The sequence below is a fragment of the Neovison vison genome, chromosome 12, assembly GCF_020171115.1.
Source record: "Neovison vison isolate M4711 chromosome 12, ASM_NN_V1, whole genome shotgun sequence".
NCBI lineage: Eukaryota > Metazoa > Chordata > Mammalia > Carnivora > Mustelidae > Neogale > Neogale vison.
Genome location: NC_058102.1, coordinates 55961896 through 55982816, shown reverse-complemented (window position 1 = coordinate 55982816; position 20921 = coordinate 55961896). Strand labels below are relative to the sequence as shown.

Below are 20921 nucleotides of genomic sequence, written 5' to 3'. Positions count from 1 at the left end.
AAGACAGACGATGACTTTTTTCTCTTTTTTCAAGAAAAAGGCATGGTGAGGGCTCTCTGTGCGTTCCTGTCCGCGGCCCCAGTCCCCATTAGGCTGGGAGGCAGCCCCCTCCGCAAGCAGACAGGGCCGGCAGGAGGAGGGTGGAAGTTAGGACACCGACCTGAGGAGTTCAGATCGTTGGGTCGGCTCTCGACCTCGGAGCTCTGCTCACTGCCCATGGTGCCGGCAGCGGTGGCAGCGGAGGAACGGCGGGCCAGGCGGTCACCGCTCCGGCGACGGGACGACCGGGCAGGGGCCGGGGACAGGGACAGGGATGCTACACCGAGTGTGGGCACCGCAGCCGGGCCGACCTGTGGAGACCGCGCGCCCGGCCCACGCAGGTGCGTGGGCGGCGGGGGAGGGGAGGCCCTATTTGGGGAACAGACACGCAAGGAAACGCAGCTCGGCTGCAGGAAGCTCGCCGGCTTTCTTCGGGGAACCCTAAAGGGAGGAGGTGAAGAACGCCCAGCTTCAGCCCCGCGAGCAGCCGGCGGGCGGCGCCGCTTTCACTCACTCGCTCGTGCGCCGTAAGCTCGCTCCTTCCGGGACGCGGATTGGCGGCGCGGGCTACGCGCGGCCGTCAGTTCCGGGTTGGAGAGCCCGCCACGCCCCGGCCCGAGGGAGGGCGGGTAGGGTGAGACTAGGGCGAGCAGCATTAAAGGGCCAGACCGTCTCAAAGCCAGAATCGCCCAAAAGAGTAAGTCCTTTGCTAGTTAGTGATGTGTCCCCTTTAAGCATCACCCTTTTGTTGGCACTTTATTGTTAGAACTTTATAAAACGGTGGAGGGGGGGACGGGGTTGTTTTGTTTTGTGGAGATATAATTGACTTAACATTTTATTAGCTTCAGGTGTACAATCTAATGAATCAGTATTCGTAAATATTGCAGGATTTTATCTTATTTTTTATTTTTTAAAGAGATTTTATTTATTTATTTGACAGAGAGAAATCACAAGTAGGCAGAGAGGCAGGTGGGGGGTGGGGAGGGTAGGTTCCTCGCTAAGCAGAGAGCCGGATGTGGGGCCCAATCCCAGGACCCTGAGATCATTGACCTGAGCCTAAGGCAGAGGCTTAACCCTACTGAGCCACCCAGGTGCCCATATTGCAGAATTTTAAACCCTGTTTACAGAAGGAGAAAGAGGTCCTAGATGGGTCTAGAATCCCCAACTGTCTGCACGCAAAGCTTCTGTTTCAGCTCCAGAACCTAGGAGTATGGCAGTGGGCCGCATACAAAAAATATAGACGGGGCTGGAAGGGAGAGAAAATGAAGAAATAGAAAATGCTGATTCACATGGTAGGATGTGTGTGGGCCGTCAGAGGAAAGTGGATGCCCCAGAGCACTTTCTGGGGACCTTTACAATTATCCACAAGCCATTCCGAAACCAGCAAAGGTGAGGATAGAGTATATGCAAAATAAAATGGAAACTTCCAGTTTGGTCAGATCAAGGGTAGAGTCCTAGCAATGCAGTGCCACCAAGGAATTGGGTGTCTCTGGAATTCTCAGAACTTTTTAACCCATTTTATATTATTTCCCTCATGAAATTTCAAGCAAATGGCCTAACATAAATGTCCTATTTATAAATATAATCTCAGAAGGAATGCCAAATGAACTGTATGGTTAAGTCCCTTCTACTTTATAATATCATAGACATTTTGTTACCTTATTTACTCTTCAAAGCAACCCTGAGGCCCAAAAACAGGTAACTTCCTCATGGTCACCAGGTAGTCAATGGTGGAAATGGGATTTAGGATTGTCTGATTTCAAACTCATGCCCTTTCCTTTACTCACCATTGCAGAGCTATGAGAAAATTACAAATGAATGTAAATTCTATATTTGGTGGGATATGAAGAAAGAACCAAATACTGCCTGAAAGATCACGTAGGCTCCTAAGAGGTGGTGTTTGACTATAGTCTTGAGGCTTACATAAACCGCCAGGCTGATAGGACCATTCCTTCTTGGAGAGCCCCTGGCTCCTCTCCCAGGGCTGCCATCTTTGGGGGTGGGCAAGAGAGGAGGGAAAAGGGGAGTACAACTCGTGTTCTGTTTCTTGTTCCACCTTTTCCACCTCAAAGTGAATTTATCTTGTATTCCATGCCCTAATCCATACTGATGTGATGACGTTTTTATATGCTTTCTGTTGGATGAACATTTTATTCTAAACTGAACATTGTAAACATTCTCAACTGGAGAATGAACAAATACGTCATCCTATTCTCTCCTGGCCTACAAGGTCTTTGCGGAGAAATCTGCTCATCACCTTATAGGGGTTCCCTTACATGAAAGAAAATTTGTTTCTCTTTCTGCTTTAAAAATTATCTTTGTCTTTGAGTTTAGACAGTTTTGATTATAACATGTCTTAGAAAAGATTGTTTGGATTGAAATTTTGGGTTGACCTATTAGCCTCAAAATCTTGGAAATCTAAATTTCTCCCCAGGTTTGGGAGGTTCTCAGCCATTATTTCTTTACGTAAGCTTTCTTCTCCTTTCTTCCTCTTTTCTCTTTCTGTGACTCCAGTGATATGTACATTGTTTCTCTTGATGGGGCCCAGTAAGTGCCATAGGGACTTTCTTCATTCCTTTTCATTCTTTTTAATTTTTTGCTCCTCTCATTAGGTGATTTTAATTGATCTGTCTTCTAGTTCATTGACTCCTTCTTCTGTTTGGTCAACTAATCTCTTGCAGCTCTGTATTAAAATTTTTGATTGAATCATTGTATTTTTCAGCTTCAGGATTTGTTTTTTTGTTTGTTTGTTTTGTTTTCTGTATCATAGTTGAGATTCTCATTTTGTTCTTGTATTATTGCTCTGATACTATTAAATTGTCTGTTCATATTCTCTTTCTCTCAGCATCTTTATAACAGTCATTTTGAATTCTTTGTTGGACAGTTCCTGGCTCCCCATTTCTTGGGACTGGAAGTTTTTTGTATTCCTTTGCGAGAGTCATGTATCTTTGATTCTTCATGATCCCTGCAGCCTTGGATAGGTGTCTACACATCTAAAGAAGCAGTCTTTATGAACTTTATGGAACAACTTTGATAGAGGAAGACTTTCACCTGTGGGTCGGGGCTTGCTAAGAGCATGGCATGATCCTGGGTCTAGTGGTACACAACACCAAGTGTCAGGGTGTGTGGCAGCTCTCGAAGGAAGGAAGAGAGCATGATGTCTCTTTGGCTTAGGCCACTGGGGTCTACAGCACTGAAGATCATGTGGTGAGCACTGAAGGGGGTCTGCAGTGTCTACAAGGGCTGTTGGGTCCTCAAGCAGCACCTTTCAATGCAGCAGCTAGGAACCTTGGGCTGGTAGCTGAAGGGGCCTGTGATAGTGTGTGGTGATATGCACTTGGCTGTGGGGGGCCACCGGCAAACATACATGGAGTGGTGGAAGCCAGAGCAGGCAGCAAGGCCAGTGTCAACTCCATGCTCACTGGCAGCTGCAGGGACTTTGGCTGTCAGTATGCACTATAGCACGGCTGCTAGATCTTGTCAGGTACATGGCAGTAGAGACCAATGACCAAGGGTAGGGCTAGGGCTAAGCAGTTGCACAGCTAGAGAGTCCAGCTGTAGGTAAGCACAGTGATGCAGGCCCACAAGCAGCTGCAAAGGCCCTAGCCATCACTGTGTTCTCCTGTGGTTGCAGACTCCCTTCCGGCATGGACACTGCAGTGGAGGCTGGTTACAGGTATCAGGCAGGTGGTGTGCAAGTGTACAGCTGGAGGGACTAGCCCTGAGTGCACACACACAGTGGAATCAGCCATGGAGTTCTAGACTGGTGTCTTGCACTTGCACAGCTGCAGAAGCCTAGGCTGGCTGCCACTGTGGTTTCTGGCCTGGGCTGAGGGTAGGAGGGAGCAGGGAGGGACTCAGGTGGCTGATGTCAGTGAATATGAATGCCTGTGAGACAAAAGCTGGTGAGATCTGCAAGGGATCCATGGCAATTGTACTTGGCTATTGGTGTCTTTAGGGGTAAAATCTGTTTGGCTTGGCTGCAGAGCGGGTCACTGTGAACCATGATTTCTCCCATTGCATGGCACCAAGGAAGACCTTGTTCCTAGCAGTGTCTATAATAGTCTATATGTCTCAGCTTTGCCAGTGGGGTGAGACTGAAGCAGAACCTTTGTGCACTCTCCTGAACATCTGGGGGAACTGGTCACCCACTCTGCTCTCTCTCTATCCTGGCAAGGAGAGTTCCTTCTAGCTGGGAGGTTTCCTCTTGATGCTGAGCAATACTGGTTTGGAGGATGGGATGACACAGTCAAAATGAAGCTATCTTCCTCCTCCTCATGTGTGGTTATTCTCAAGGGCTTTTTGTTGTTGTTGTTGTTGTACTGTATTGCTGATGTTTCTTAAGTGGGCTCCAGAACTCTCCCAGAGCTATTTTTGTTTGTGGATAACTGTCTTTTTTGTTTGTGATCAACTGTTTGTTGATCTTTTTGTGGGGATGGAGGCTGAGATCTCCTATATCACCATTTTTTTTTTCCACTGAGAAGATAAATAAAATGTGGTATATTCATATAATAGAATATTATTTGCCACCAAGGAAGGATGTACTAAAACATGCTACAACATGATAAACCTTAAAAACATTATTCTATTGGAAAAGAGCCCATTACAAAAGATGATCTATTATAGATTGCATTTATATGAAATATCCAGAAGAGGCACTATAGGACACAAAAATAGATTAGTGGTTGCCTAAAGCTGAGGAGGAAGGGTGTGGAGGGGGAAAGAAGGAGTAACTGTTGTGGGTATAGGGGTTTCTTTCTGGGAGTGGTAAAAATGTTCAAAATTTATTGTGGTGATGATTGTACAACCATTGCAAATATATTAAAAATGACTGAATTGTACAATTTTTTTAAAGATTTTATTTATCAGAGAGAGAGAGTGTGTGAGCACAAGCAGAGGGGAGGGGCAGAAGGGGAGGGAGAAGCAGACTCCCTGCTGAGTAGGAATGGGGCTCCCCATTCTAGGACCCTGAGATCATGACTTGAGCTAATGGCTGAAGGCAGATGCTTAACCAACTGAGCCATCCAGGTGCCCCTGAATTGTACAATTTAATTAGGTGAATTGTATGGTATATGAACTATATCTCAGTAAAGCTGTTATCAGAGGATATAGAAATACAAAATGATGTCATTCCTTGAGTCAACATTTACTGATAGTCTAGAACATGCCAGATATTTGCTAGAGGCTAGGAATGAATGATCCAACAAGACCTAGTCCCTATCCTCGGAAAGCTAACAGTCTAGTAGTGAGAAGATTAACTGGACATTTATAATTAGGATTCTGCTGCAGGGGCTTTAGGTGTAGAAGACATAGAAATGATTCCTTATAGCACCTTTAAAGTCATTTCCACATGAACATGTGACTTATATATACTATTGAACCGTCTTTTTGGGTTTATAAAGCACTTTCATAATGATAAGGGAAACAAAAGCAAGAGAAATGTAGCTTAACTTAAATATCCTTACAGCCCACTGATAGATACCTGAAACATGCAGAGGAAACCACAGCTGCCTTAATATTTATGTTTTATTAAAGACTAAAAGTAACCTTATCTTAACAGCAGCTAGCACCCTCAGGTCCTGAAGGCTTTGCTCCCAAATTCCTTAGAGACTTAGCTATCCCTAACCCCCCATTAACTTAAAAAAAAAAAAAAAAAGATATTTATAGTCAGTCACTCCTTACAATCCCAGTGCAGCTCTTTCCGCCTATGAGCCCTGTCCCTGTGCTATAATAAAATTACCTTTTTGCACCAAAAAGCTCTCAAGAATTCTTTCTTGGCTGTTCGCTCACGAACCCAAAAACTTGCAAATTTCATCAATAATATTGGCCCTGTATGCCAGGCCTATAAAGTAGATTACACTTTCTTTATTTTACATGGAGGTTTAGGAATTTATTCTTGGTCACAAGCTAATAAGTCATGAAAGCAGGAATCAAATTTTCTGAAACTTATTATGCATCTCTCCATTCCAGACTTGCTCCTCTCCCCATTTCTCCATATTGCCTGGCACTCCAGCCACCTAGTCTCCTACACCTTAAATCTGCTTACCCCTACTACCACAACCAACCAGTCACAAGTCTGAAAAACCTCTCTCCTTAACTTCTCTTCTAACCTCCACACCCTGTTCAGGGCCTCCTTACTTCTCCCATTTCTTGGAAAGCAGAAGGCCTCTGGCTTCACCTCCTTCAGTTCATCCTACATGTGGCTGGCAGACAGAATTTTTAGAATATTAATAAATTCTCTGGACCTGCCACTGCCCTATAAAAACCTTCAATAAGTTCCCATCGCTTCAAGATAAAGTTCAGAATTTGGCATATGAGAACCTTCTTGCTCTGACCCCCCACTCTCTCTCTATTCCTCTGTGTACACAGGGAAACTTCATGCCAGTCAGGATAAAATTCCCTGAATATTCACACCATTTTCTCTGTCTGGAATATTCAGCCTTTTTCTTTCCCTCTAGCTAACTGAACTTCAGCCTTCAAGGTTAACTTGTGGCTGCAAACTCAAATCCACACAAAACCTACATTGGTTGTTTATAGCAGCTTTATTCACCATTGCCAAAACTTGGAAGCAACCAAGATGTCTTTCAGTATGTGAATGGATAAACAAACTAGTACATCCAGACAATGGAATATTATTCAGTGCTAAAAAAAAAAATGAGCTAATAAGCCATGAGAAGACATGGAGGAAACCTAAATGCATCTTACGAAGTGAAAGAAGCCAATCTGAAAAGGCTACATACTGTATGATTCCAACCACATGACATCTGGAAAAGGTAAAACTATGGCAATAAAAAGAACAGTGATTGCCAGGGGTTGTGGTGGGGGAGGGATGAATAGGCTGGGCACAGAGGACAGTTAGGGCAATGAAAATACTTTGGCAGAGGGTGGCACGTGGGTGGCTGAGATGGTTAAATGTCTGCCTTCAGCTCAGGTCATGATCTCCAGGTCCTGGGATTGAGCCCAAGCCGCATTGAACCCTGCATCCCAGCTCAGCTCTGCCTCTCCCTGCTGCTGAGGCTCGCTCTCTCTATCTTTATTTCCCTCTGTCTCTCTCTCTCTAATGAATAAATAAAATGTAAAAAAAAAAAAAAGAAAAGAAAAGAAAATACTTTGTATGATCCTATAGCGGTGGACATACATCCTTACACATTTGTCCAAATCCATAGAGTGTAATACACTAAAAACATAAGGTAAACTGTGGACTTTATGTAGTTCTGATGTGTCAGTGGAGGGTCATCAATTGCAAGAAATGTACCTCTCTGGTGGAGGATATTGTTAATGGGAAAGACTGTGCATGTGTGGGGGCAAGAAGTATATGGGAACCTTCCTCTCAATTTTACTGTGAATCTAAAACTGCTCTAAAAATAAATAAAGTCTTTAAAAAAAAAAGGTTAAATTTTTCATTTCCTCCCAGAAGTCCAGATTATACACCCCTCTTTTGAGCCTCCTTAGCATCTTCTATCATTATATTTATTCTTTACACAATAAATAAAATCTTCCCACTATAAGCATCTTGGAGGTAGCTCCAATGTCTTATGGATCTTTAATTTCCCCTGCACTTTAATACATGTTTTCTGAATAAAGTGTTTTTAAAAAATCTGCCTCCACCTAAATGGGACTTCTAAGGTATCAAGAGAAGAGAACCAAGAATCTTTTCAGGCCATGAGATGAAAAGAGATTTAATTCTAACTTAAACACCTAGTTCATACCAGCAGAAAAATTCTCTTTAATCTTTATTTTCATCAGTGTCCTCTGTTCATGGTCATAACTGAAAAACCAATATGTCACTACAAGGATAACAGGTTCATTGTTTAAAACCCTAAATCTGAAACTTCTAAGAGAACGAAAAGTCTGCTTAGTGACTAGGAGGGACTGTCCTATGAAGGACTACAAAGCAATATGACCTTTCCCTACCACACCCTCAAGTATATCCTCTGCAAAGATAAAATGTATTGTTTACATCAGTTTTTTGCTGCAATAGGAAAATTACTCCAATGGGAAATCACTGAAGTTTACTTTGGTAACTTTTTAAAAACGATTTTATTTATTTATTTGACAAAGATCTAGAGAGCACAAGCAGGGGGAGCAGCAGAGGGGGAGGAAGAAGGCTCCCTGCTGAGAAGGGAGTCAGATGAGGGGTGGATCCCAGGCCCCTGAGATCATGACCTGAGCAGAAGGGCTCAGAAGCCTAACCAGCTGAGCCACCAGGAGACCATGGTAAGGGTTTAAAACCAAGTATTTGCAACATTGTTGTAATTCAAGAGCAGGTCACCCTCTGGATACAACTGGTAGAGTTCTGTTTCATACAAAGGACCTTTGTTCACATGTATTCTTATTCAACATGTGCCTCCTAACAGCTATTGGTTAAAACCAGAATGGATGTGTCAGGTCTAGAATAGTAAGTTACAATGGCTTAGTGCTTTAGGTTTGCAAGCTCTTCACACCGGCCAGGTAGAGATGTCTAAAGTTTGAATCTTCCGCAAATTAATTGACAGTGGTTTGGTAAAGTTGCATCTGTTTGCACTTACACGGAGGTCGCGGTGAGTGAGCATGGATTTAGAAACATAACTTCTTCAACCTATGCCCTAGCAGTTCCCTTCCATTCGTTCACTCAACAAATACATTTTAGTTAAATATTTATTGAGCACCTATCACATACCAGGTACTATGCTATATGCCAGGGGATAGCAGGCACCATTATTTTCATTGTTATCTATACCTATAAACAGTAAATCCGGGCGGAATCCGGATGCCTTCGCTGAGGCCGGACTTGCAGGATATTTAACTAGAGAACTGCCAACTCTCATTGAGGACCCTCCATGCCTAAAATGATCGATACAATTCCCATAATCAGGCCCCAGACAGAAAGCCCTGCGAACTCCGAAGTGGAGAAACTGCGCTCAGAGGTGGCTCTGGGAAGGGGAACTAGACCAGGACACAGCGGGGACAGGCATCCTGCAGTGCACACGTTTTGTCCTGTTTGACTTTCCTCTGGTGAGATCGCGCGTTCGGTGGCCTCCGGAACGAGCTGGGGCAGCTGCAGACCTGCGGACACCACCGCGGGTCGCGCCCACGCTCCCCACCCCCATCTCCGCAAGACGCAGCTGCGGGTCAGGGGGTGAGGGGCAGCTGCCGCCTCGGTCCCGAGCTCAGCGCGATCGCCGGGTGTCTGGAGCCACCGCAAGGAGGGGCTCCCGGGGGACCGCGCTCCGAGTGGCCGGGAAGCAGCTCCGGGTTGCAGGGCAGGACTGTGCCCTCCCCACCCCCCTTCCCCGGCTAACTTTTGGCCGCAGCAACGGAAGCAGGAACTGGCTAAGCACACAAGCCGCGGCCGGGCAGGAGCTGCGAAGCATCCCTGCCGCCCTCGCCGAGACCGCGCGGACCTGCCGCTCTCTGCCCGCAGCGCGGGGGACTGTCCTCATCCGGGTAGGACACAGGGACCCCAGGGGCCTGTAGCTGCCAGGTAACGGCGTCGCCGCCTTCCCCTCCAGGCTGACCGCCACCGCTGAGAGCGAGCCCCCTGCTTTCCAGGCGCTCCGCTCTAGCTCTCTGGGAGCGCCAAGACTCGGGCTGGGGCGAGGAAGGGCTGGCGGGAGTGACCGTGGGGCTGTGGACCTGCAGAGGGGACTCTCCAGTCTCGCGCAGCAGCACCTGTCATAAATGGCACTGGCTCCGCGTCGTCATCAGGAGAGGCAGAAGAATGCTCAGTAAGGGGACATGCATTTCCTCAAAGGGAGGGGAAGGAAATGATTCCCAGTATTTGGCACAGATGTGTACAAGCGCGTTTTAGTGAGGTTAGTAAGCAGGCGTTAAATACAGGTGCCTCCTCTCGCTCCCACCTGTATCGATTTTCCCCTATCTTTCAATAGAATTCAACTTGGCTGTGGACCTTTAAGGCCTAAGGAAAAGTGATTAGAAGAATTACGTTACCTAATAGTTGTTGAGCATCTTTATCGAGATAAATTCTTCAGGACTTCTTGCAGTCCAGGCGTTAAAAAGGTGCCGCCTACAGAAAGCGCAGCTCCTACATGATCCCCTCGCATAGTTCCGGCTTCTGGGCAAGAACTCCAGGAGAGATTCCGTCAGAATCCATTCAAAGTGAAGTATTGGCCTGGTTTTCCTCTTTCGTTCCTGTTTGGTTTTCTCGAGGGCTAGAAAAGAGATCTGGGAAATATGACAGCCTAAAAAGATAACTTGTGTCAGGATTTTTAACCTGGAGAAGCCATGGGTAATATTCAGAAAGTCTGAGAACTTCAGTGGGAACATTTAGGATTTTAGTAGACTCTAACTGAAATGTAACATGTCCTCTAAGAGGCAAGTAGTCAAAAGCCAAGGTAGAGTTAGAGGCAGCTGTAATTTGCCACCAGCAGGAATCCCAGGTGTTTTCATATCGTATTACTTATTATCCAAATCTCCAGTATCATAGACATTCAACGATCCTTTAAAATTACGGCAGTTATTAGGGGCGCCTGGCTGGTTCAGTCTGCCGGGCCTCTGACTCTCGATTTCAGCTCAGGTCATGATCTCAAGCTTGTAAGATCAAGCCCATTGGGGCTCCAAACTCAGCGTGGAGTCTGCTTGTCCCTTTCTCTCTGCTCTTCCCCCAACTCTCTCTCTATATATAAAATAAATACATAAATAAAATCTTCAACATTATGGCAGTTATTAGATATACCACTTGTTATTCAATAGGTTAATAAACACAAATATCCCACAATTGTTTCTATTTTGACTGAAAATGGGACTAATTTTTAAATTTTTTAAAATTTTTTATTTTTTATTAACAAATAATGTATTATTAGCCCCAGAGGTATAGGTCTGTGAAACACCAGGTTTATACTTCACAGCACTCACAATAGCACATACCTTCCCCAATGTCCATAACCCAACAACCCTCTCCTTACCCCCCTCCCCCCAGCAACCCTCAGTTTGTTTTGTGAGATTAAGAGTCTTATGGTTTGTCTCTCTCCCGCTCCCATCTTGTTTCATTTTTTCCTTCCCTACTCCCCAAGCCCCCCACTTTGACTCTCAACTTCCTCGTATCAGGGAGATCATATGATAATTGTCCTCCTCTGATTGACTTATTTCACTTATTTCACTAAGCATAATACCCTCTAGTTCTGTCCATGTTGTCACAAATGGCAAGATTTCATTTCTTTTGATGTCTGCATTATATATATAATGGAATACTATGCAGACATCAAAAGAAATGAAATGAAATTATATATATATATTATGGAATACTATGCAGACATCAAAAGAAATGAAATCTACAAATGAAATGAAATATATATATATATATATCCCACATCTTCTTTATCCATTCATCTGTTGATGGACATCTAGGTTCTTTCCATAGTTTGGCAATTGTGGACATTGCTGCTATAACCATTCGGGTGCATATGCCCCTTTGGATCACTACATTTGTATCTTTAGGGTAAATATACAGTAGTGCGATTGCTGGGTCGTACGGTAGCTCTATTTTCAACTTTTTGTGGAACTTCCATGCTGTTTTCCAGAGTGGTTGCACCAGCTTGCATTCCCACCAACAGTGTAGGAGGGTTCCCCTTTCTCCACATCCTTGCCAGCATCTGTCATTCCCTGACTTGTTAATTTTAGCCATTCTGACTGATGTGAGGTGGTATCTCATTGTGGTTTTGATTTGTATTTCCCTGATGCTGAGTGATGTGGAGCACTTTTCGATGTGTCTGTTGGTCATCTGGATGTCTTCTTTGCAGAAATGTCTGTTCATGTCTTCTGCCCATTTCTTGATTGGATTATTTGTTCTTTGGGTATTGAGTTTGATAAGTTCTTTATAGATTTTGGATACTAGCTCTTTAATTAAAATATGTTGTTTGCAAATATCTTCCCCTGTTCTTTCAGTTGTCTTTTGGTTTTGTTAACTGTTTCCTTTGCTGTGCAACTAATTTTTTCTTTAAAGATTTTATTTATTTGAGAGAGAGCATCTTGGGGGGGAGAAGGGAGTGGGAGAGACAGGCTCCCCAATGTGGGGCTCAATCCTAGGATCCTGGGATCATGACCTGAACTGATGGGAGCCTCTGAAGCAACTGAGGCATCCAGGCACCCCTGAAAATGTTATGCATTTTTCACTTTTCTTATAAATATTATGAATTTTTCATATAAATGAAATTTTTATCTCATAAGGATTGGGGCTCTATCTCATCAGGATTTTTGTAAGGATTAAGTGACATGACACATATAAAGTGCTTAGCATAGAGATTGACAGATGAGAAACATAAATGTAACTTATTATTTGATGGCTTATAAAGGCTGGACACGATAGCAAAGAAGGTATTGGACTTGTACTGTTACTGTATATGGATAATATATGTATGTTTGTTTTGCTTTTTAACTATTTTTTAAACTAATGTCTGTTTGTTTATGTTAGAGATCACTCTAATTCTTTTTTAATTTTATTTTTAAGTTATCTTTACACCCAAAGTCAAACTCAAACTTACAACCCCAAGAGCAAGAGTTGCATGCTCCCTCAACTGAGCCAGGGAGCTGCCCCCAATATTGGGGATCACTCTTTGTGTTGCATGGTTATATGGATTTTGACAAATGTAAAGACCTGTAACAACCATTACAGTATCATATAGAATAGCCTCACTATTCTAAAGATTCCCTGTACTCTACCTGTTCATCCCTCCCTGCCTCTGCCTGGCAACCACTAACATTTTTACTGTTGATATAGTCCTCCCTTTTCCAGAATGTCATATAATTGACAAAGAGTCATACATTTCAATCTGACTTTTTTCACTTAGTGATACGCAATCATGTTTCCTCTGTGTCCTTTTATGGCTTGGTAGCTCATTTCTTTTTACTACTGAATAATATTCTACTGTATGGATATACCACATTTTGTTTATCCCTTTACTTATTGAAGGAACATCTCAGTTGTTTCCAGTTTTGGGCAAAGATGTATAAAGTTAACTATAAACATTTGTATGTAGATTTTTGTAGGATTTGGTATTGTTGGTTTTCTGGATTTTTGTAATTCTAATAGGTGTATAGTGGTGTCTCATTCTTGTTTTTAATTTGCAGCTTCCTAATGCCTATGATGTTGAGCATCTTCTCTTTCTTTTTTTTTTTAAGATTTTATTTATTTATTTGACAGAGAGAGATCACAAGTAGGCAGAGAGGCAGGCAGAGAGAGAGAGAGAGGAAAGCAGGCTCCCTGCTGAGCAGAGAGCCCGATGCGGGACTCGATCCCAGGACCCCGAGATCATGACCTGAGCCGAAGGCAGCGGCTTAACCCACTGAGCCACCCAGGCACCCCTTGAGCATCTTTTCATATGCCTATTTGTCATCTATCTCCTTTGGTCTGTTTTTGATACTTTGCCCACTTTTAATCAGGTTGTTTTCTGATTTTTAAGAGTTCTTTGTACATTCTAGCTACTAGTCCTTTACCAGATAGGTGTTTTTCAAGTATTTCTCCCAGTCTGAGTCTTATCTTTTTATTATCCTAGTGTCTTGGGCAGAGCAGATGTTTTCATTTTAATGAAATCCAACCTATCAGATTTTTTCTTTCATGGATTGTGCTTTAGGTATTGTATCTAAAAACCCATTGCTTAATCTAAGTTCACTAAGATTTTCTCCTATGTTGTATTCTAGGAGGTTTTTGGTTTTTCTTAGATTTTATTTTTAAATAATCTCTACACGCAACACGAGACTCAAACTCATAACCCCAAGGTCAAGAGGCACATACTCTACCGAGTCAGCCAGGTGCCCCTCTAGGAGTTTCATAGTTTTGCATTTTATATTTAGGTCTATGATCCATTTTGAGTTGATTTTTATAAATGACGGAAGGTTTGTGTCTAGATTTTTTTTTGTTTGCATATGGATTATTCTAGCACCATTTTTGAGAAGGCTCTCCTTTCTCCGTTGAATTGCCTTTGCTCTTCTGTTAGAGATCAGTTGACTGAATTTGTGTGGGTCTATTTCTGGGCTTATAATTCTGTTCTGTTGTTCTGGTTTTTTTTATTCTTTTGGCAGAACCACATCGTCTTGATTACTGTAACTTTATACTAAGTATTGAAGTTAGGTAGTGTGAGTTCTCCAACTTTGTTCTTCAGTATTGTGTTGGCCATTCTAGGCTTTTCTGGATTCTCATGTAAACTTTAAAATCAAAACTTTAAGTCACTCCTGGGTGGCTCAGTTAGTTAAGTGTCTGACTCTTGATTTCAGCTCAGGTCATGATTTCAGGGTCATGAGACTGAGCCCTGTGTCCAGCTCTGTGCTCAGCAAGGAGCCTACTTGCAATTATCTCTCTCCTTCTCCCTCTACCCACTCCCCCAACATGCGCTCTCTCTCTCAAATAAATAAATCTTTTTTTTTTAAATCAAACTTTAAAATTGTTGAGATCCACAGAATAACTTGCTGGGAATTTTATTGGGATTACACTGAATCTATAGATCATGTTGGGAATAATGGATATCTTAATGTTGATGAACATGGAACATTTCTTTGATTATTTGGAATTTTTTTGCTCTTCTACATCAGAGTTTTGTAGGCATATCTTAAAAACTACTTTAATAACTATATTTAATATAACTGGCTTCCTTATATAGTCATATATAATCATATCCTTATATAGTCATATATAATCACATTTCTAGTTTGCCTTTCAAAACATGTTTCTCAGAAAAGATCCTAAGCTTTTGAGCTTTAGCAGACTATTGAATGGTTTGGGTTCATGACCAAAAAAGAAGCAAGAGAAGAAGGAAGGGGGGTGAGAGAGGAAAAAGAAGATTCAAGAAGTAGGATTTTTTTTTTTTTAAGAGAGAGAATGTATGTGTGTGTATGAGCAGGAGAGGGGGGAAGAGGGAGAAGTAGAGAGAGAATCCTAAGCAGGCTCTGTGGAGCCTGACATGAGGCTCAGTCTCACAACTCTGAGATCATGACCTGAGTGGTAAAAAGAATTGGTTCCTTGGGGTGCCTGGCTGGCTCAGTGGGTTAAGCCGCTGCCTTCGGCTCAGGTCATGATCTCGGGGTCCTGGGATCGAGTCCCGCATCGGGCTCTCTGCTCAGCAGGGAGCCTGCTTCCCTCTCTCTCTCTCTCTCTCTGCCTGCCTCTCTGTCTACTTGTGATCTCTCTCTGTCAAATAAATAAATAAAATCTTTAAAAAAAAATTGGTTCCTTAACCAACTGAGGCACCCAGACTTGCCTAAGGAGCAGTAATTCTGCTCTAGACTATCATTCAGTGAGTTTGTATTCTGGAAATGAATGAGTTCCCTCTACAGATCAGCTAACTATTAGAATTAAATTATTAGAGTTACCTGTCTCTGATTTGATACCTAAGGAGAGGCAGCAACAAAAAAGGCAGCCCCAGTTTCCTTATTTATAAATGAGGAAGATAATAGCTTCTTTTGCAGAGCTAGAATAAGGATTAAATAGGACAATATATTTACATTTCACAGCACTTTGCCTACCACCTTGTAGGTGATATAAAAATGCAAGTTGTTATTAGCAAGAAAGAAACCATGCTGAAGTGTATGATCACTGCTTTATCAGTGACTAGAAATTTTGTGCCCCCTCTCCTCCTGGTTAGAAGAAGCAAGAAGAGAAAGGATTCTAGAACTTTGGGGCAGGCCTTCTGTTTATACCTCTTCCATCATAGACACTGCTCAGCTTTTAAGCATTGATGGAATAGTATATGTGTTTGTGCTAATTAATTCTTTACCAAGTTGTTTCCCCCTAAGATTTATTTATTTATTTTAGAGAGAGAGAGTGCACAGGGGGCAGGGGCAAAGGGTTAGGGAGAGAATATCTCAAGCAGACTCCCTGCTGAGTGTTGAGCCTGACTCAGGGCTTGATCCCTTGACCTTGAGATCATGACCTGAGCTGAAATCAAGAGTTAGATGATCAACCAACTGAGCCACCCAAGTGCCCCTCTTTACCAAGTTTTCTTAAAAATTTAATTTAATTTAATTAGTTTTCAGTGTTCCAAGATTCATTGTATATGCACCACACCCAGTATTCCATGCAGTACAGGCCCTCTTTAATACCCACCACCAGGCTCCCCTAACCCCCCACCCCTCTCCCCTCCAAAACCCTCAGTTTGTTTCTCAGAGTCCACAGTCTCTCATTGTTTGTCTTCCAGGTTTTTAATGAAAGATCTTCTTGATCTATTAAAAGTGAAAAATTTTTAAAAAATGCTGTTTATTTCTGTTTTATACATCCAGAATTTATATTGACTAGAAGGAAATGAACTGTATCTTCGCTAGATTTATTAAAAGAAACAAAACTCATTGCTGATGTTCTATTTTTGTTCTAGAGAAAAATTCCATGATCTGTACAATCTTCTTGAAGCAAACTCAGACCAGAGGAAGCATTGTCCTAATTGAAGACTAAGACTAAGACTAAACTGAAATTTAAAATGTTCTTTAGGGACAAATGGAGCTTGACTTACACTTGTGTAATAATTTGTTTCCTGACACTAAGGCTGTCCACCAGTCAGAACTGCCCTACTAAGAGTCTAGAAGATGTTGTCATTGACATCCAGTCATCTCTTTCTAAGGGAATTAGAGGCAATGAACCCATACATACATTAACTCAGGAAGACTGCATTAATTCTTGCTGTTCAACAAAAAACATAACAGGTAAGTAATAGTCTCTTGGCAGCTTTTTGTTCCAAGTATTTAGTGACACAGGTAGCTGGTTGATTTGGCTACATAGATTATACTAGTGATTTTCAGTGGGGTAGAAATGTGAGTAACAAAATCACTGGGAGAATGTTCCACAAGCATGTCCTCCCTTCCCCTAAGCTGAGGCAAAGTTTCTGATGAGTGTGTGTGTCTATCACCCAGGTGTTTGGTTAGAAAAAAGGCTGAAAACCACTGGTGTTATGTTGTAATAGGTATCTAAGATGTTACCAATGTCTTAGAAACAAAAATCCTTAAAGGACATGGGAAGCTGTTTGATCTAACAGCTTCACATGACACAGAAGGAAACTGAGGCCCATAGGTTTGAACCATACATTTGCATATTTCAAGCGTCCGACCTATGACTTGAAAAAGAAACAGTGAAACAGTGATCATTTCTCAGGTGTTTACAATCCTGTTTGAACTCCCTAAATGAAAAATAAATGAACAAACAACAACAACAAAAGCCACACACAATTTATTGAGCTCCAAGTGTCTTCCTAGGTGTTGGAGACAAAACAATGAAAAAGATGGATGATGTCTCGCCATCAAGGACCCTAGAAGAGCTAGTGGACGCTGGACTGATGGTCCTTAACCTCGCTTCCTAGCCAACCCAACCATGTGTTTTCTGTTATGTCTTTAGTTTCTTTTCTTTCTATAATGGGTGTGGTATAGAAAGAAATATATCCATATAATCTTTGTTCTTGGTTCCTGGCACAGAGCTCCTAAAAACCTCACAATTTCCTGAAGAGGAGCTTCTTTTGTTCTTCATTCTAAGCCCCTTTCAACACACCTGAGTTTGTGCTAATGAGGTGACTCTTAGTGGCTCCCTAGATAGCTTCAGGATGGGTATCAGTCACCAGAGAGACCAAGCCTTGTTTAGAAGTTTGGAACTTTCAGCCCCATACCCCCGTCCAAGTAAAAAAAGAGAGGCTGGAGATTGAATTCAGTCACCAGTGAACCCACATAATTGAATTCAGTCATCAATGAACCCACATATTGAAATCTCCATAAAAATCCTGAAACCATAGTTTTAGGCAGCTTCCAAGTTGGCAAACACATCCATGTATCTGGAAGGTGGTACCCTCCAGCCTCAAGAAACAGAAGCTCCTGCAGTCCAGACCTTCTAGACCTTGCCCTTTGTACCCTTCATCTAGCTGTTCATTTCTGTCTTTTTGATAAACTGTCATAGTAAGTGTAGCTTTTTCCTGTGTTCTGTGAGTAGTTCTAACAAATTATCAATTCCGAGGTCGCGTGTGGTGAGAACCTGAATTTATAGCCACATGGGGCAGAAACGTGAGTAACCTCAGACCTGATACTTTTTATTATTATTATTATTATTAGAGAGAGAGAGAGAAAGCATGCACAAGCCAGGGGAGGGACAAAAGAAGAGGGAGAAACAGATTCCTCACTGAGTTGGAAGCCCACATAGAGCTCAATCCTAGGACTCCAAGGTTGTGACCTTGAGCCTAAGTCAGACCCTTAACCAACTGAGCCACCCAAGCGCCCCCACTCCTCCCCACCCCCTGCCAAAGGACCTGATACTTTTTACTGGCATCTAAGTGAGGACAGTCTTATGGGACTGAACCCTTTAAACCTATGGAGTCTGATGGTAACTCCAGGTAGTTAGTGTAAGAATTGAATTGAATTATAAGACACTCAGTTGGTGTCAGAGAATTGGAGAATTAGTGTGGAAACAATACCACATATTTGATGTCAGGAGGACAAAAAAAACAAAACAAAACAAAACACCCTTCAGTGGTCTTCTTAAACTCGGCAGTGTGCCTTTGAACATGCTTTTAGACCAATTTATGGAAAATACAGAGATTTAATTTAAATTTCCAGTTTTTCTTTACATGCTATCAACACTTATATGAAATAGAAAATCATCTGCAAACAGGACTGAATGGCTTGTGGGTATCTGCTGGAACACAGGAAACCTTGCGTTGCTTTTCAGTTCCATAGGGGGTGTTTAGTAAGAAATGGGGTTTGCTGCCTTATTGTACAAGGAAATTTACTGTTACTGCTTTACTGTAAGCAGAGGTAATTGTGGGTCGCATTTAACGGATTTCAGACTTTTTCCTCTTTTCATTTATTTATTTATTTGACAGAAATCACAAGTAGGCAGAGAGAGGGAGAAGCAGGCTCCCCGCTGAGCAGAGAGCCCAATGCGGGGCTCGATCCCAGGACCCTGAGATCATGACCTGAGCCAAAGGCAGAGGCTCAACCCTCTGAGCCACCCAGGCGCCCCTTTTCCTCATTTATTGAGCAATGGTCTTTAGCTGCTTAGGATTCAAAAAAGCACTTTGACAATTTGCTGGTAGCCACAGACTCTAGAAAAATGCTTGTAAGGACAAAGGACATAAAATTTTGCATACAACGTGGGGGCTTATGCACCTTCCCCTTTACCTATGTGGCCCCCCAAAAGTGGTATTGCAGAATTATCCCATTGCTGAGAAAGGAAAAGCTAAAGTATATCTCTTATTGCCTGGGTAATGGAGAGTGGACAGGATCAGATCCCCCACAGAAGCTCACTGAGTCTTATTTCCAAATATGGAAGTCAAGGTTGATCCTAACCATTGTCTGATTTGAAGACGTGGTGCTAATGGCTAGGTTACGCAGGGTTTCTGCTTTTCCAACTTTACTGAGATATATTGGGCATGTAACATTGTGTCAACTAAAGATACAGAGTGTGATGATTTGATGCGTGTATGTATTACAAAATGATTACCAGAACAAGGTTAGTTAACACATTGTTATGTGTGTGCGTATGCATTTGTGTGTATGGTGAGAAAGAGCATGCATTTTTAATAATTAGCCTACATGCCTCTTAACCTTCATCCTGACCACGGGTATACTGATCCCTCAGGGGTCATAAGCCAAGAAGTGAAACTGTACTAGATTGAGGCCAAAGCCAGCTCTAGGCCATGATGAATAGAAAGAATAACTTCTATTGGGCAGAAGAAGAGAAAAAGAAGCCAGAAATAAAAGCTAGAAGTGAAAAGCTGGAAAGGAAGGAAAATAGAAAAGCAGAAATAAGGAAGAGTAGAAATGTAAAGAAAAAAAAAATCAAAAGAAGGATGATACTGGTAAAAGTAAAAAAAATAGGCTCTGTATTTCATATGCTACTCAGATTCTTTGTGGAAGGAGGCATGAGAGATTGATGCTGACTTTAGTAATTCTACCCAAGAAAGCCGGACTCATGGCTTCAGAGGTGTCTGAGATAGGTGCCTGCCTTCAGGATACAAGAGATACAAGAAATCATTAGGTTAGATCCATTTCTTAAGTCCCAACTCAGTTGTGGGTTGTGTAAAGATTGGGAAATCAGTATTTCTGTGGACGTTTCAATGGATATTTTAGCAAATGGAAGTCTTACCTAAAGAATTAAATGTACTATTTTTTTAGAAAAGAATTAAACGTACTATTTAAAATTGGTTTCACCAGAGTTACCTTAATTCTGATATTTAAACCCAAGGTCTTTACAAATTGCTTTATGTGACTAAGGAAGAGGAAATGAGTCAGCGGTCAGCCAGCAAGTGAACACTGAACGAAAGTGTTTGTGTTGGATTGCAGAATAAATCATTGCCTGCTCTTCAAAATATCCTGTTTCGGTATAATGCTTAGGAAGCCTTTCATTGCAGGAGACAAAGCATGTAACTTGATGATCTTCGACACTCGAAAAACAGCTAGACAACCCAACTGCTACCTCTTTTTCTGTCCCAGCGAGGAAGCTTGTCCGCTGAAACCAGCAAAGGGACTTATGAGTTACAGGATAATTAGAGGTAAGAATAACATTGTTCTCTATCTTGGTGATCGGAATTATTTAAGGATGTGGTTCATGTGAAAGATTTTCTACAAGAGTCTAAGTGAAACTGCCAAAAGTGGTTGTAAATAGGCACACTGGAAAATTATCATGATTTAAAGTTCAGTTTATTAAATCAAACATCTTTTTTCCAATGAAAAAAGTGATCTTTCCAATGAAAGAGCTCCAAATGATAATATTTTGTGTTGTGTAGCTTTTGTTTTTACCTTCCTGAGATAAAGGGCACATAGACCTTTCATGACAACATTTTGAAACACCTCTTGAGAACAATGTAAACAACACTGGAATAAGGTCTCCAGGGCCCAGAGAGACTGTTTTCAAAGAGTTAATTAAGACCTATGTGAGTGCAAAATTCCAGTATGTTTGTCTTTAAGTTCTGATCATTTCATAATAA

The 20921-nt window shown here is 42.2% G+C and overlaps 2 protein-coding genes across 7 annotated transcripts in view; one reads left to right on the top strand and one right to left on the bottom strand.

Annotated features, from left to right (window-relative positions):
• The window catches only part of BORCS5 (BLOC-1 related complex subunit 5), a 96791-nt gene extending 96102 nt beyond the window's left edge, over window positions 1-689 (bottom strand). The window contains exon 1 of one of the 2 annotated variants that reach the window (XM_044228646.1): window positions 554-689. In XM_044228646.1, coding sequence (XP_044084581.1) covers window position 554 — 1 coding nt within the window. In that variant the 5' untranslated portion in view covers window positions 555-689. The other variant, XM_044228645.1, reaches the window with a different exon arrangement.
• The window catches only part of MANSC1 (MANSC domain containing 1), a 28025-nt gene continuing 7777 nt past the window's right edge, over window positions 674-20921 (top strand). The window contains exons 1-3 of one of the 5 annotated variants that reach the window (XM_044228640.1): window positions 674-736; window positions 16338-16662; window positions 20346-20486. In XM_044228640.1, the coding sequence (XP_044084575.1) occupies window positions 16440-16662; window positions 20346-20486 (364 nt within the window). In that variant the 5' untranslated portion in view covers window positions 674-736; window positions 16338-16439. Of the gene's footprint in view, window positions 737-9355; window positions 9503-9817; window positions 9834-9969; window positions 10138-16337; window positions 16663-20345; window positions 20487-20921 lie in introns of those variants that run through there. The other 4 variants (XM_044228641.1, XM_044228642.1, XM_044228644.1 and 1 more) reach the window with 4 other exon arrangements.